This window comes from Microtus pennsylvanicus, chromosome 3 (assembly GCF_037038515.1).
Source record: "Microtus pennsylvanicus isolate mMicPen1 chromosome 3, mMicPen1.hap1, whole genome shotgun sequence".
In the NCBI taxonomy this organism is placed as follows: domain Eukaryota; kingdom Metazoa; phylum Chordata; class Mammalia; order Rodentia; family Cricetidae; genus Microtus; species Microtus pennsylvanicus.
This window is the reverse complement of record NC_134581.1, coordinates 115,196,722-115,213,279: the sequence shown is the minus strand read 5'-3', so window position 1 is coordinate 115,213,279 and position 16,558 is coordinate 115,196,722. Positions and strand designations below refer to the sequence as shown.

Genomic DNA, 16,558 nt, shown 5'->3' with positions numbered 1-16,558 from the left:
TAAATTAAAAATATATCTGTGACCATAATGTAAAACCTATGTCAAAACATAGACACAGGCAAGAGCTTTCTGAAAATTACCCAATAGCGTAGGAATTAACCCTAAGAATTGACAAGTAAAATTACATAAAATTAGAGAACTTCTGTACAGCCAAGCAAACAACCAGCAGAATCAAGAGATACATTATATATGGGAGGAAATCTTTGCCATCTTTACTTTATTCGTGGGGTTAATGCTCAAAATATATTAAAAAACTGGAAAATTAAACTAAAACCCAATTCTTCCAATCAATAAATGGGCCAGTGAACTGAATAGATATTTCTGAGAACATAAAACACTAATGGCCAATGGACATGTTTTAAAGTATACAAAATCCTCAATTTTTAAGTAAATATAAATTGAGATTTTATTTCACCCAAGTCAGAATGGCTAACATCAAGAAAATAAATGAACCAACATGGCGGTGCATGCCTATAATCCCAGCACTGAGGAAACAGAGGCAGACAGACCTCTGAAAATCCAAGCCAGCTTGTCCTATGTAAGTTCGGGACCAGCAAGGATACGTAGTAAGATACTGTCTAAAAAAGAGAGAAGAAAATAACTGAGCAGTTTGTCTTTCTATATATTTGTGCATAAACCTACATATATGAACATATATAGGGATGTAACAATAAAATTCAAAGAAAAGGATGCTATCAACTTGAGAGAAGGGATCACAGAAGGGGTTCTAGAGAGCATAATAGGGGCTGGGGAAGGAAAAGGAAGAGAGGGGAAGAAACTGATATAATTGTATTTCAACTAAAAGCATATTAAAAGGAAGAAACTATTTACACATTCAATTACATGTCCATGAATCCCAAATGAATTGTTGAGTAGAAGAAACAGATTCAAAAGATCCTAAATAGATGATATTCTGAAACAGGTGAAATTCTAATGATAGAGGCCAAGTCAGTGACATAGCCTGAGGATGGGGGAAGAATATTTGATGACACAGAAGAGGGTAGTGGGTATTTGGGAAAGTGATGTAATTTTTCCATATCTTGATTTCAGTGGTGGTAAGAAAATAAAGTGGTGGTTATACATTTGTCTACTTAGCAGTACGCACCAAAGAACAAATTTTACTATTTTTAAAGTAAGAATAAAATTTAAAACCCTAGAGAAAGAGAGAAAAAAGGAAGAAAACACAACACAAACACCAGCAACTGCTGTGTGAGCATGTTTATCTGGAAAAACAGGAAGCTGTAATCTCCCCTGATGGGTGAACGGGTATAGCCATGCTGAAAATCAGCATGTAATACTCTAATAGGGTTTTTGATCCTACTGCACGTACTGGCTTTGGGGGAGCCTAGGCAGTTTGGATGCTCACCTTAGGAGACCTGGATAGAGGTGGGCGGTCCTTGGGCTGCCCACAGGTCAGGGAACCCTGATTGCTCTTCGAGCAGATGAGGGAGGGTGACTTGATCGGGAGAGGGGGAGGGAAATGGGAGGCGGTTGCGGGGAGGAGGCAGAAATCCTTAATAAATAAATAAATTAAAATAAAAAAAAAGAAAATCAGCATGTAGATTTCTTAAATTTATCATACATTTTTGCTATGAGTGAGTCACGAGAGAAAATCAGAAGACATTTGAAAATGAGAAGAGAGAGAAGGCAGCTACTCAGTAATCTCGTAGAAGCATTTTCATCAATAGAGCAAGACCTGCTGCACAATTACCACCTGCCTGAGGTCCTTTCCTGTTCACCACTGTAGACCTGTAATTTTCTATATTGTCACAAGAAACCTCATGTGGAGAGTATATGTATTGAACCCCTCGTGCAAATTTAGTGGCTTCTGGCTTCAAATTATCAGATTGTAACTTCAGCTGGTGCATCTCTGGAGCTACCTGACATGTTTCTCTTACGAGAAAAAGGGAGAGGAAAAAACCAGTTTCTTAGCAACTTTGGATATGTAGCCTCCAGAATGGTATACATGACAAACACCAAGGCAGGACTCTAAGGAGAGGACACCTCTCCTTAGACTCCTGCACCACACTTGGGTGTACCATACTTTCTTCTGAGTAACTTTCTGTTAACCTTCATGCTTAAGGCTATGTTAAAATAGCTTTAATATAATTCCCAACTCTAATTAGCTATACTAGCTAATTCTGATAATCTTTTTATTGTCAAATCATAAATCCATACTTTGCCTGAATTGGGATTCCTAAAAGTCTAGGGTAGCTCCTTAAGCTGCCAAGGGTGGCAGGGTAGTGCTGTGTCTCCTCAGTCACAACACTGCTGATTTAATCACTCCTGAAAATCTTCTCTCAAAGGACTCGAAGCCCCACCACAAAGGCAACTGCATGTCCATGTTATTGATACATTATTAACAATAGCGAGATGTCCATCAACAGATGAATGGATAATGTAAGCTACATATACACAATGGAATTTTATTCATCCATAAAAAATGTGAAGTTACTACGACTCTAAGAAAATTGATGTAACTAGAAAGTCTCATGATAAACAAAATAAACCAATAAAATAGAAAGACAAACACTAAATACTTTCCCTCATACTCTTAAATGTGGATTCCAGATTTTAATGTGTATATTTTGCATATATGAGTGTAAGTATAAAATTCAGGAAACTACAGAGCGATATGAGAGGAAAAAGAATAGTTTTTAGGAAGGATGGGGAGGAAAAGAGAATCTAAGGAAGCAGAAGGCTAATATGGAAAAAGGAATCTAACCAAGGTGAACAGGGGAAGAAAAGTGAAGAAAAAAGGTAAAAAAAATAGTATGCACCAAAACATCACAATGAACTCATTCCATCAATAGTAATTTTGAATTACTAATATGATTTAAATTATGCATGGTATGTTTGTCTGATTTTAAACAACAAAATTACCTAGAAGCAAATTTGCATTTTATGGTTCGGTATCCAGTGATCATGAGATAGGAAAAACAGCAGTTATTTTAATGTAAAACAACAACAACAAAAACATAAAACAAGAAAGAAAAAAAAGCAGAAACAGATGCAGAGCATTGTCAGACAGGTGTTCCAGATGGACAAGGCAAAGGAGAAGCATCAATTGACACCCAGGAACCAGCTGCCACAGTCTCCCTGATGAAAGCAGAAAGGAGTGGGTAAATTATTCAACTCTGGCTGCTGAATACTTATTGCTTGGGTAGGAAAAGAGAAACAATGCCAAGGAACAGAACAAAAACAAAAACAAAAAAAGAAAAACACTGAACACGTTCCTCAGCCTTCGCTTCAACCGTCTTCCACTATTTCTCTAATACCACTATGAATGGATTTGAACAGTGAACAGAGCATGGGTTTAAATAGATAATAGTTTAATAAAGTATACACAATCAGACTGATGCTTATTACAATAAAAAAGATTAAACATAACACAACAACTAAAATGAATAAATTATATACATGAATGTTAAAAAAGATGCTCCTTTTTATAATATCATTGTATGAAGTATCACAAGTAAAAACAATGCCGTATAAGAAAACAAAATATCTTAAAACACATATCTTGAAACTGGGCTATGGTGGCACATGCCTTTAATTCCAGCACTCAGGAGGCAAAGGCAGGCAGATCTCTGTGAGTTTGAAGCCAGTCTAGTATACAAGAGCTAGTTCCAGGACATGCTCCAAAGCTACAGAGAAACCCTGTCTCAAAAAAATAAAAAACAAAATAATCGCACATACCTTGAAAAAGATAGCCCATGTTCAATGAAAGCATCAATAATTTTTAAATGCCCATACTATCCCTTATTATTTACAGATTCAGTACAACCCTACAGTAATCTCAATGTTATTTTTTACCAGTATAGAAAGTCAGTCTTAAAATTCATAAAGAACAAAACCAAAGGACTGCACAATCAAAGCAATCTTTACAGAAAAGATCAGAGATCATTTGAAAGAAAAATCTTATAAAAAGTTTATAATCAAAATAGAACCAGATTTTCAGCTAATTTTCAATGATGGTCCTGAAAACACAAATGCAAAAAAGATAATCTCTTCAAGAACTGGTAGTGCAAAAAATTGGATATCCATGTGAAGAAGAAAAAAAGAGAAAATGTTGGTTCTTTTGCACATGACATAAAAAAATCAGAGTTTTTTCCTGGAATTATCCATACTTATGTTTCTACAAGTATAGAGAAACACTCAAATATTCAATGTCTTTTCTTTTTCTATTTTCTTGGAACTTCTGTTCTTATTCTGGCTTCTTTTATATTCAATTATCTTTTTGATGTTGTTTCTTTAGGTATTACAATACACTTCTATGATTTTCTCCTCTATTGCACTTGCCCACCCCCCACCAGTGCCTCTGGAGGTTTGAATAGTTTAAGACACTTAAATGGTGCCCCATTCACTTTTCTAAATACATGTTTTTAAGACCCCTCTCATATTTAATTACTAGAGAACTCTCAAATGCAGAAAATGCCCTTGAAGTTTAGGAATGGCAGCATGCTATTTCCAGGCTTTCAGCGAACGCACACTCTAAGATGGAAAGGAACAGACAAAACCATTCACTTAAGAGTTCTACCTTACTTCCGAATTCCCTAGAGGGTCTGCATTCTTGAACTCTTTTATTTTTCTTTTATATCCTAAGAAGTAAGAACCAGTAATATACACCCGCTAATGTCTTGCAAACTTTGAGTGCTTTGTAACCCGGCAAAGCTCAGTGCCATGCATCAATCCCTCCAGGACGATCTAAAAGTTAAAGTGTACAACCTATTTTTAAAATTTTTTTCAGAAAGATAAGCCTAAGAAATGTGAGGAAAATAGAGGAACATCATATTAATGAAACAAACCTCACTAGATCATACTCCTAAGGGCAAGGGGGAAGGTGGACTCCTACACCCTCTTTCCCTTCCTTCCATTGTTCGAAGAAATCAAGTTATAATAGTGGGTCAGTGAGAGTCCTCCCAACATCCATTATTATGCTCATGTGGGAAAACCACTCTAAGCTCGTCTAACTGCAAGGTCTTTGAAATAACTCTCATCTAGAGTAAAATATAAAAAATACTCCTCTGTTTCTGAACAACAACAAAAAAAACCTCAATTCTGTTCCTGGGGTTACCAAGCTGTAAAGAATCCTGAGTCCAAAGCAGGAGGTTATAGAAAGCCAGAAACTGACTCAGGAGCCTGACCTGTGTACACTGTCTGGAAATCCTAATTTCAGAAGCAACGATAAGCAGAGCAGTGATATGTGGAGTCCCTTGCATCAGAATGTTAGCAGACAAAATGACAAAATGAAATTGATATCTCTAAAGGCTATGCTGCTGTTTTTATGAGTAGTGTTCTTTAATTTACGTGGGGGATATTCTGAGGAGAACCCACCCCTCCCCAATTGTGACTCCAACTGTATGATATGTAAGCCTCTTTACCTTTGGTTATGAGAGCTTGTATTCCTTTTTCCTTTCCCTTGCAAGCGATTACCAAAAACATCTTTGAAACATAGATGTGTTGAAATTCCGAAAATCACAAGTCTGAAGTGGTCTAATTGGGCTAGCATCAAGTTATCAGCAGGATGATGGTGCTCCTGAGACCATAGGAGAGAATTTATGACTCCTTTCTAGCTTCTTGACACTGTCCAGATGCCTCCCTGTCTCATGACTTCCCTCATCTTCAAAGCTAATGGCTAGTCAAGTCTTTTTCACGTCTCCTTTCTCTGATAAGTCTTTATGATTTCAATATGCACTGTGGTGTCTGAGGTTCTCTCCAATCAGCAGCAGCTGATTTAACTGCCTTAAATCTACCTGCAGACATAACAATTCCCTTGCTTTGTCAGCATCTTAGCATATTCAAAGTTTCTGGAATTCGGGGTGTGGATATCATTGCTGGGTATTGCTCTGTGTACTACAGACATGACAAGGTTTTTGTGAGAAATAAATGAAACAACATAACATGGAAAGTATTTATGCATTGTCTGTAGAAAGTGTTCAGTAAATGTTATTCACGTGAACATATTTAATAAGAAAGCAAATACGCACCCCCAAGTCTAATTTTACTGACCAAATTCAAAGCAAACAAAGAAAGGTGTGTATGGTGGCTAGATGTTGTAGGTATTTAACCAAGCATCCCAATTGATGTACATTGTACTTTTACAGCTCCCACGTGAAACAGGTTAAGTCACTCTACAGATAAAGAATTGCCACTCTCAGGTTTCACGAGATTATTGTTTCAGCTGTGACAAGGAAAAATGTGCCAAGGAAAACTGTAGACTTGCTGGAGTTCACACAAAGCTCGAGCCATTAAGCAAGCAGGACACATCTCAAAAGGGCAGTCACAGGCACAGAGCATCCACCAAGGACCTCTACCGAGAAATCCAGGAGTGCTGCTGTCTGCTGTTCTCCATTATGCTCCATTCAGCTCTGAGATCTAAATTACTGCCAATTTCTCATCTTTTAATCACTTCACAGAAGTCAAGTGTCCTTGGCAGAGACTGCAGAGGGCAGCAACATCTCATCCCATTTGATTCTAAATTAATTTGATCTTTTAACTCACAACTATCATGCTTTCTGGGCTGATAAAAAAAATCTTAGGGCAATTTATTTTTTCATAAATAAAACCTGATAGGGACAAAATTGCTTGAATACATACTTCCACTTAAATAGACACAGAAAATTTTGAGTCCATCTATGAATACATTTACTCTAGGAATAAATATATAAAATAACATATATATGTTTATATAATTAATTGTAAGAATTTTATATAATATATTTAATATTTTTACATGTGTTGATATACATATACATTATGCATATATATATATAGTATATACCTTCAAAAGTTATAAGCCTCTGCTTTTATATCTTTTCTTTGGAAATAATGATACTGAAATTTTAAACTTTATCTAGAAGTTAACTCTTAGAGGACGATAGAAGAAAATACTAGAAATAACTCCTTATTGAGATTTGAGTCATAAGTATTTCCTATGTTATCTAAGGTTGTTTGTAATTTCAAGGCAGACATTATTGTCTGTTACTATTAAGTACTCTGGTGTCCAACAGATCCAAGAGTTGCGCAGCTATTGCCCAACATAGCACCTTAGAACCACATCATGAGCATACATTGACTGCATACAATAAACACTGTTCAGAGCCTAAATTTCAAAATATTTAATTCTGTATTTGTAAATTCTATGACATGATAAACCAAAAGGCAAAGTAGATATATATTCCAGTCAGAAAAATGGAAATTACCTTTATCACCTTATAAACTTAAAATGAGAATTCTCTAGGGAAAATGTATTCAGAATAGCAGAACTCAGTGTAGAGAACACAGGGTTTTCCAGAAGCAGATGCCTGCAATTTCCTGTAATCTCAAATGGATTCCATTATTCTCTCCTCCTTAAAAGTATTTTTATATTTAAATAGAGGGGGCACACTGTTGAATTTGTAAAATCTCATCAAAACCCTCATTTTACAAAAAAACCCCAGTATTCCAGACCTAAATTATTGAAATAGCCACAAATAGATAAGCCAGTCCTATAAACGATGCTCTTCCATTACCAGACAGTAAGAGCAAGTCTCTGTATTTCTACTGACTTTCAAATCCCGATTTCTCACAATGAAGCAAGCACCACTGAACACAGTAACAAAAACAAGGGACCTTTATAAACGTGTCACTTGCCTGGTATGTTGCGAAGCGGAGGAGGAGGCACGTTGTTAACGGCTACCATGTGAGCCAAAATAGCCGTTGGAAGAGAGTTCATCGGCATTTTGGTAGCTCAGAGGAAAACGGGCAGTGACTTCTTGACTGGTAGAGGACCATCCTTATCTTCTGATCATCATAAAGCTGAACGTTCCAGGCCTCTCTGATAGGCCAAGTCCACAGAATCTTCTTGTTCACAGTTCTGATGTAAGAATGGGGGCTAGATCAGTAAGAACTCTAGTCTAGGTCAGTGGATGAATGAGAGAAGTGAACTAACTACAGGGCTAAGGAAAATGAAGAATGAGACTCTAAGGCACTGGGCAAACATAATCTAAAGTACTCATAAGTTTTAAGTCAGGATTTTTTTGTTTGTCTTCATGATTTAGAATTCCTTTCTTTCCCACTTGGTCATAACAAAACAAATTCATTTTGTAGACCCAGAAACAGACAAAGAAGAAATAGTCCACTCTCTGTTTATAACAAAGGGTAAACCAGTATCCTAATTTGACCCATAATCACCCTTGCATACACACGACCAAATTGCATTATTGTGTAGCATGATTTCAGTTGTTTTCTCTTAATCATAGTGACCAAAGCTAATTTGGATGTGGGTGTGAGAAGCGGAGGAGGTGGAGTGGTTGACAGTTGTCATGTAAGGCAAACTACTGGAAGAGAAGGCATCTTGACAGCTCCAAAACAGCTGGTCAGATGTTACTTGTGGGGTATACAATTGAATTAGTGTAATTAAATTCTGTGTATCATATATTACGGTGGCATCTATCTTAGGTAATATGTATAAAGAATTTGAGTTGTCTCTCTCCTCCTGTGGGTCCCAAGGATTGAACCCATGTTATCAGGCTTATCAGTTGGAGCCTTTACTTGCTTGAGCTATCTAGCAAACCCTCACACTTTCACCTTATCTCTATTTCTTATATAACAAATCACATACATTGAGAGATGTATAAGATCATAGAAACTTCACATTAAACAAGATCTTTCTTGAAACTATTTACTTATTTACTTAATATTCTATGTGTATTGTGAGTATGTGGTATATGTGTATATGCAAATACATGCACCTATACATGAAATGTGTAAAGGCCAGGAACAATATCAGGTGTCTTCCTTTACTGAATATTCATTGATTTATTTACTTGTCTGTTTGTTTTCAAAACAGCATTTCTCTATGTAACCCTGGCTGTCCTGGAACCCTCTCTGTAGACCAGGCTTGCCTCAAACTCAGAGATTCGCTGATTTCTGCCCTCTTCAGTGCTGGGAACAATAGCATCCAATATCGCTGCCTGACAAATTTACTTTTTAAAGACAAGATTACTCTCTGACCTAAAGTTCACTGACTGTCCAGACTGCTTGACCAGTAGGCCCTTAAGACTTCTGTCTCCATTTTCCAGCTTTGAAGTACTCACCGACACTCCCAACTTTAGTGTGGGTGCAGGGGATCTGAACTCAGTTCCTCAACCTACACAGAGAATACTTTATCCAGCGAGCCATTTCCTCAGCCTGAAAAATAATTGAAAATAAACATGCTTAATGAAAATACAAGTAAACAAAATCTTTTAAGGAGAAATTGAAAATAAAGTAATTAGACTAAATCTCTATCAATAAAGCAAAATTCTAAAAAAAAGAAAAGAAAGTAACTAGTTTTATACAAATCTATATATCTTTATAATGATATTGCGTGTTTATTTAGAAAACCCCATCAGTTCACAAACCCAACTTCTTCCAAATGTTTCTCATTAGTCCTCTTAATGTTGCTTAATCCTTTTCAAATACATTCTAAGGACAATAACCTAATCATGTAGTTTATATTTGATATACAGATGCATTAAAATACATGGTTGTACTTCCTGGATATTCCTCATAAATCTATACATTTCTCAGCCAGTTATTTGCAAAATTAGCTTAGCCAAGTCATTTAATCTGCCTTTATCTCAATAACCTGCTCTATACAATAGGGATAGTGTATCTCACACGAGTGATACAAAGATTAAATAAAAGAGTGGAGATAAGGGTGTGAAACACAGTCCCTAGATGTGTGACTCATCTTTAAATTCATGCTAACAATACTATACTGAAGAAAATCATGAGCGATCCCTATGGGTATGAACAAGATAAAAGTGACACAAAATGTGAACAGTTATAAAAAAAAGGCATAAATTTGGGGAGGAGTAGAAATTATCTAGAAAAGATTTGTAGAAATTTTGCAAAGTAAAATATTATTGCTCCTTCATCACTCTACAGCTATTGATTCTTCAGTCTATAATCTCCCTGATGATCCCAGTAATAAGAATACAGGAGGATTTCCCAGCGACAGATTTGCTCATTGAAATGTAATTTTTCATAATTCCAGACTTAGCAGATTAGAAGGCCAGGTCTAAGATGGAGATGCCTACATATACACAAAGAGAAGGTGCCTGTCTGAGATTTGATTGTGTTATTCATCTTTAGAGATTGTGCTCTGAAACTGATTGAAATAAAGATGAAAGAAGGGAAGGTAAAAGAGGAACAAATTAAGGAGCCGTTAGAGTTGCTCATGAAGGCAATGGCAAAAGGTTGTAAGGAAATCATGGTGCTGGAGAAGGAAAAGGAGGAGTGTTAAGCATTCATGGGAATTGAAAAAAAGATTTTGAGAATTCAACACTTATTACTGTACATACTCATATACTTCTCAAAGTCAATTACTCCAGGGATTAATTAAACATTATAAGATATAACTACCATAATGAGACTAAAATAAGCAGCTAGGTAAATAACCAAAATCAATGTAGTCAGTATGCAAAGGAGATACTTAGATGCCCATGTTTATTGTGGCATTGCTCACACTAAATATGGAATCAATGAGAGTACCATGAACATATAAATACAAGTGGAAAATATAGTTAACATAGAAAATGGCTTATTGTTCAAGTGTGAAAAGAATGAAACCACATTATTCAAAGGAAAATGAATTGAACTAAAGTAACTCAATTTACGCAAAATATGCCCGAAACAGAAAAAGAAGTACCACATTTCCTCTCTGATGTAGAAATTTTAAAAGTAAATAAACAAAAGCTGAAATGCAGAAAAAGAGACAATTAAGAGTCTGTGCGTATCTGGAACCCTACTCCTCACACTGGGTCGCCTTGCCCAACCTTAATACACAGTGAGGTGCTTAGTCTTATAGCAACTTGATATGTCATGTTTTATTGATACTCATGGGAGAGCTGCCCTTTCTTAAACAGAAACTGAGGAGTGGATTGGGGAATGGGAACAGAGGGAGGATGGAGAAGAGGGACTTGAAGGAGAGGTGGAAATAGAAACCGCAGCTGGGCTGCAAAATCAGTAAATAAATAAAATTTATTTAAAAAAGAATCTGGGCAGAGGACAGAGGGAAAGAAGAGTAGAAAAGAGAAAGTTGAAAGGGGACAGATATGATCTAGGCATGATGCATTCTTATGTGGAAATGTCACAGTGAAATGCTTTGAGTTATTCAATTAATAGATATTTAAAGTGGTGATGGTGGTGGTGGCAGTAGTGGTGGTCTTACTGTTGGTAGTCATGGTGGTGGTGGTGGTGGTGGGACAAAGTCAATATTACGCCCCCTTTTTGGCAATGCACTGGTTTAGAAACTTTACACAAACTTATCTACAATACCCAAAGAGATGGGTATAATACAGTAGCTTTATTTTATAGATGAGAAATCAAGGTTCATACTGGTAATTAATATGAGATCATACAGAACAGAAATGGTCTTTGTTGTTGCTTGTGTTTTTATTCATTTGTTTTGACCTCTAGTGAAAAGACAGGAAAGGGTTGGGCCTGAAAAGAGATTAGGAGTGGTTTAATAAAAAATGGCATATAATGTATTTCTCCTCCCATTCCTCAAAACAATTGAACTATTTTGTTCATGACTCTCAACAATTATTTTCTCTGTCTATATTTGTAGTGTTTGAATGAGATATCCCCAATAAGTTTTAAGCATTTGAATACCTGCTCCCCAATTGGTGACCTTTCAGGGACTATTAGGAAATGTGGCCTTGTTAAATGAAGTATATCATGCAGACAGACTGAGATTTAAAAAGACTCAGCCATTTCTAGTTAGCTCCCTGCTTCTTTTTTGTGGATGAAGATGTGAGCTCCCAGGTGCTGATCTGATACTATACCTGACAGCCTACTGCTATTCTCCAGACCATGGTTGTGGTTGACTCATCCCTCTGAATCTGTAAAGCCCAAATAAGCCCTTCCTTCTATAGCTTGCATTGGTTATGGTGTTTCATCACAGCAATAGAAATATAACCAATATATATTCTTCAGAAAGTACATAAAAATTTTGGACTCTAGTTTGTATAAATAAGAGTCCCATTTTGTTATAAAAATCCCCTTGAAGATAAACTAGATACATCATTTTATAAAACTAAAATTAATTTTCAAAAGACATACCACTAGGCAACTCTTTCATTTTTTAAGATTATCTTTAATTATGTGTATGTGTGTCTGTGTGTAGTTATGTGCACACAAGGTGAAGTGATCTCATACAATGAAGAGGGTGTTCACTCCCCTAAAACTAGAGTTATGAACAGCTGTGAGCCATCTAATGTCAGTGCTTGGATCTAATCTTGGGTCTTCAGGAAGAGCAGTGTATACTCTTAGCCACTGAGACTTCTGTGCATTCTCGAACACTGAGCCATCTCTCCATCTAGACAGCTGCTCTCTTAAAATCTACATTTTTAATGATTCTTAGTAGCCTTGACCAACAACATCAGAACAATGCTTTGCACCAGTTCTTTTTATAAGAAACGTAACTATTGAGTGGGGAAGGCAAAGGGTTTTAATGATGGGAAATGACTGTTCTAAATAACCCAACTGTTACCAATGACAGATGATTGTAAAGGAAAAAAGTCATACCCCACATGACAACAGCTGCTCAGGAGAATAATGAAATGAGTGTTGTGAAAAGCTACTAAGCTCAGAAAGTCTGCTCAGTTTTGCTAGGACGGCAGCTCCATGCCAGCTTTCTGATAAACTAACTGAAGCACAGTTACTACATTATATCACAAAACTTTTAAAGTATCTTCTCTAACTGACTTTTAAATTCTTTTTCTTTATAAGTACTCATAGGCAGATGGAGGCTCCTTATTGAAGTTGGCTCTGTGCTAAACAAAATAAAGACTCTAAATGTTTGAATTATGTAGGCTTTTTAAAGGGAATTTCACGTTAAATCATGTTTCACTAGATGCCACTGTCCTAAAGTCTGTTCAAAATTTACTATGAAAGTCATAAACCCATTTGTACTCTACTTACAATCCACCTCTTTCAATTTATTTGATCAAAATTGGCCTTGCTAACATTGCAAGAGAAGGCTAATTTAAAGCATTTCTGTCTCAGGGAAATAATAATAGAGTGACCAACAACATCTGCAGGCTGTATTCCACGTGCCAAGACAAGTGATTTCTAAGCATCATCTACTGTCTAATTTGATCAATTAAAGAGTCTGCAGCAGGAATTGATAGTGTCCCTATTTTGTCAATTAAATAACGTCTGGATTACATTGAATAAAATTCTAAATTTTCCACGGCTCCTTATTAAAGCCCAGGCTCATCCTGTTGGGGCTATACTGTCCGATACCTCCTCTCTCTTCCTATCCCACCCAGCTTGCATCCAGACTCCCCCTCCTCTCAGCTCAGCCTGTGCTGGTGCTGGGACCAGACCGAATCCAACCGGAAGGGCAGTAGTTCCTTTGTCTCCATAGCCTGCCTGCAGCAAGCAAGGTAGGCCCTTTACTTACGAGCTACCCAAGCAGCACGGAGATCCAGATCCTATCTGGGCACCAGGAGAGCCATCTTTGGGGTGAGTGAGTGCGGCAGCAGACCAGAGCAGGGAACTCAGAAGTTCCTCAGCCCTCCTGCAGTTCCTGGTCATCCGGCTGGGACTATACTGCCCAATACCACCTCTCTCTTCCTATCCCACCCAGCTTGCATCCAGACTCCACCCCCCAGCTCAGCCTGTTCACCTAATCCGAATCCAACTGGGAGGGCGGTAGTTCCTTTGTCTCCATAGCCTGCCTGCAGCAAGCAAGGTAGGCCCTTTGTTTACAAGCTACCCAAGCAGCACGGAGATCCAATCTGGGCACCAGGAGAGCCATCACTGGGGAGTGACATCACTGGGATGGTACATCAGTGGGCAAGGAGACCTGATCCTGTAAAAGAAGATCCATAGGGGAGCATTCGGTGGAAGAGATGGTCAGGCGCCAATGCAAGAATTCACCCAACAATGTGAAAAACAACATGAAACCACCAGAACCCAGCGACCTCACAACAGGAGGACATGAACACCTTAATCAAGAAGAAGTAGAAAAAATTGACTTTATGAAAATGATAGAGGCCCTTAAACAGCATGTAAAAAACGCCCTTATAGAAATGGATGAGAAGTATAACAGAAAGTTTGAAGAATTGAATAAATCAGTGAATTATACCCAAGGAAACCAAAGAAAAACAATCAAGCAGATATGGAAACAGTTCAAGACATGAAAACTGAAATGGAGGCAAAGAAGAGAACACAAACAGAGGGCCGGCTGGACATGGAAAATCTAGGTAAACGAATAGAGACTACAGAAACAAGCATAACCAACAGAATACAAGAGTTAGAAGAAAGAATCTCAGATTCTGAAGATAACATAGAGAAAATATACGCACTGTTCAAAGAAAACAGCAAGTCCAACAAACTCTCATCACAAAACATTCAGGAAATATGGGACACAATAAAAAGACCAAACCTAAGAATAATTGGAGTAGAAGAAGGAGAAGAAGTGCAGCTCAACGGTCCAGAAAATATATTTAATAAAATTATAGAAGAAAACTTTCCCAATCTAAAGAAAGATGTACCTATGAAGGTTCAAGAAGCATACAGAACACCGAATAGGCTGGATAAAAAAAAAAAAAACCATCCCCTCGCCATATAATAAATCAAAACACAAAGCATACAGAATAAAGAAAGAATATTAAGAGCGGCAAAGGAAAAAGGCCAAGTTACTTATAAAGGTAAACCTATCAGACTTCCACCTGACTTCTCCATAGAAACCATGAAAGCCAGAAGGTCCTGGATAGATGTACTGCAGAAACTGAGAGACCATGGATGCAAGCCCAGATTACTATACCCAGCCAAGCTTTCGTTCACTATAAATGGAGAAAATAAAATTTTCCAGGATAAAAACAAATTTAAACAATACACAGCCACAAATCCAGCTTTACAGAAAGTAATAGAAGGAAAATCACTAACCAAGGAGTCCAACAATGACCACAATAACTCAGACATCTAGAGACCCTTCAGCAGCACAAATCAAAGAAGGGAAACACACAAACTCTACGATTAAAAAATGACCGGAGTTAACAACCACTGGTCATTAATATCACTTAATGTCAATGGGCTCAACTCACCTATGAAAAGGCACAGGCTAAGAGATTGGATACGAAAACAGGATGCAACATTCTGCTGTTTACAAGAAACACACCTCAACCACAAAGACAGGCACCTACTCAGAGTAAAGGACTGGGAAGAGGCTTATAAAGCAAATGGACCTAAGAAACAAGCAGGTGTGGCCATACTAATTTCTAACAAAGTTGACTTCAAACTTAAATCAGAAGAAATGGAGAGGGACATTTTATACTCATAACAGGAACAGTTCATCAGGATGAAGTCTCAATTCTGAATATCTATGCCCCTAATATAAAAGCACCCACGTACGTAAAAGAAACATTACTAAAACTCAAGGCAGCCATCAAACCTCACACACTAATAGTAGGAGACTTCAACACTCCTCTCTCACCAATGGACAGGTCAATCAGACAGAAACCTAACAAAGAAATTAGAGAATTTATGGAGGTAATGAATCAATTGGACTTAACAGACAGCTATAGAATATTCCACCCAAATAGGAAAGAATATACCTTCTTCTCTGCAGCTCATGGAACCTTCTCGAAAATTGACCACATACTCAGTAACAAAGCAAACTTACACAGTTACAAAAAAAAAAATTAGTAACCACCTGTGTCTTATCAGATCACCATGGATTAAAGTTAGAATTCAACAACAAGGCTACCCCCAGAAAGCCTACAAACTCATGGAAACTGAACAGTCAACTACTGAGCCATACCTGGATTAAGGAAGAAATAAAGAAAGAAATTAAAGTCTTCCTTGAATTCAATGAAAATAGAGAAACAACATACTCAAACTTATGGGACACTATGAAAGCAGTCCTAAGAGGAAAGTTCATAGCACTAAGTGACCACTTAAAGAAAACAGAGAAAGCTCACATTGGAGACTTAACAGCCCACCTGAAAGCTCTAGAAAAAAAAAGCAGACTCACCTAGGAGGAGTAGAAGACTGGAAATAATCAAACTGAGGGCTGAAATCAACAAAATAGAAACACAGAAAACAATACAAAGGATCAACGAAACAAAAAGCTGGTTCCTGGAGAAAATCAACAAGATTGACAAACCCCTATCCAAACTAATCAAACGGCAGAGAGCAAATTTGCAAATGAATAAGATCAGAAATGAAAAGGGGGACATAACCACAGACACAGAGGAAATTCAGAGAATCATTAGATCTTATTGCAAAAAAAGGTATGCCACAAAACTGGATAATGTAGATGAAATGGACACTTTTTTAGATAAATACCATATACCGAAGTTAAACCAGGACCAGGTGAACAATCTAAATAGAACTGTTAGTCGCGAAGAATTAGAAGTGGTTATCAAAAATCTCCCTACCAAAAAAAGCCCAGGACCAGATGGTTTCAATGCGGAATTCTACCAGAATTTCCAAGAAGACCTAATACCTATACTCCTTAATGTATTTCACAATATAGAAACAGAAGAGTCATTGCCAAATTCCTTTTATGAAGCTA

At 37.1% G+C, this 16,558-nt stretch overlaps 1 protein-coding gene across 2 annotated transcripts in view; it reads right to left on the bottom strand.

The window, feature by feature from the left end:
* Cnbd1 (cyclic nucleotide binding domain containing 1) overlaps positions 1 to 7,723 on the bottom strand; it is a 249,320-nt gene extending 241,597 nt beyond the window's left edge. For both annotated transcript variants that reach the window (XM_075968028.1, XM_075968029.1), the window contains exon 1: positions 7,636 to 7,723. In XM_075968028.1, the coding sequence (XP_075824143.1) occupies positions 7,636 to 7,723 (88 nt within the window). The remainder of the gene's footprint in view (positions 1 to 7,635) is intronic.
* Positions 7,724 to 16,558: the final 8,835 nt, after the last annotated feature.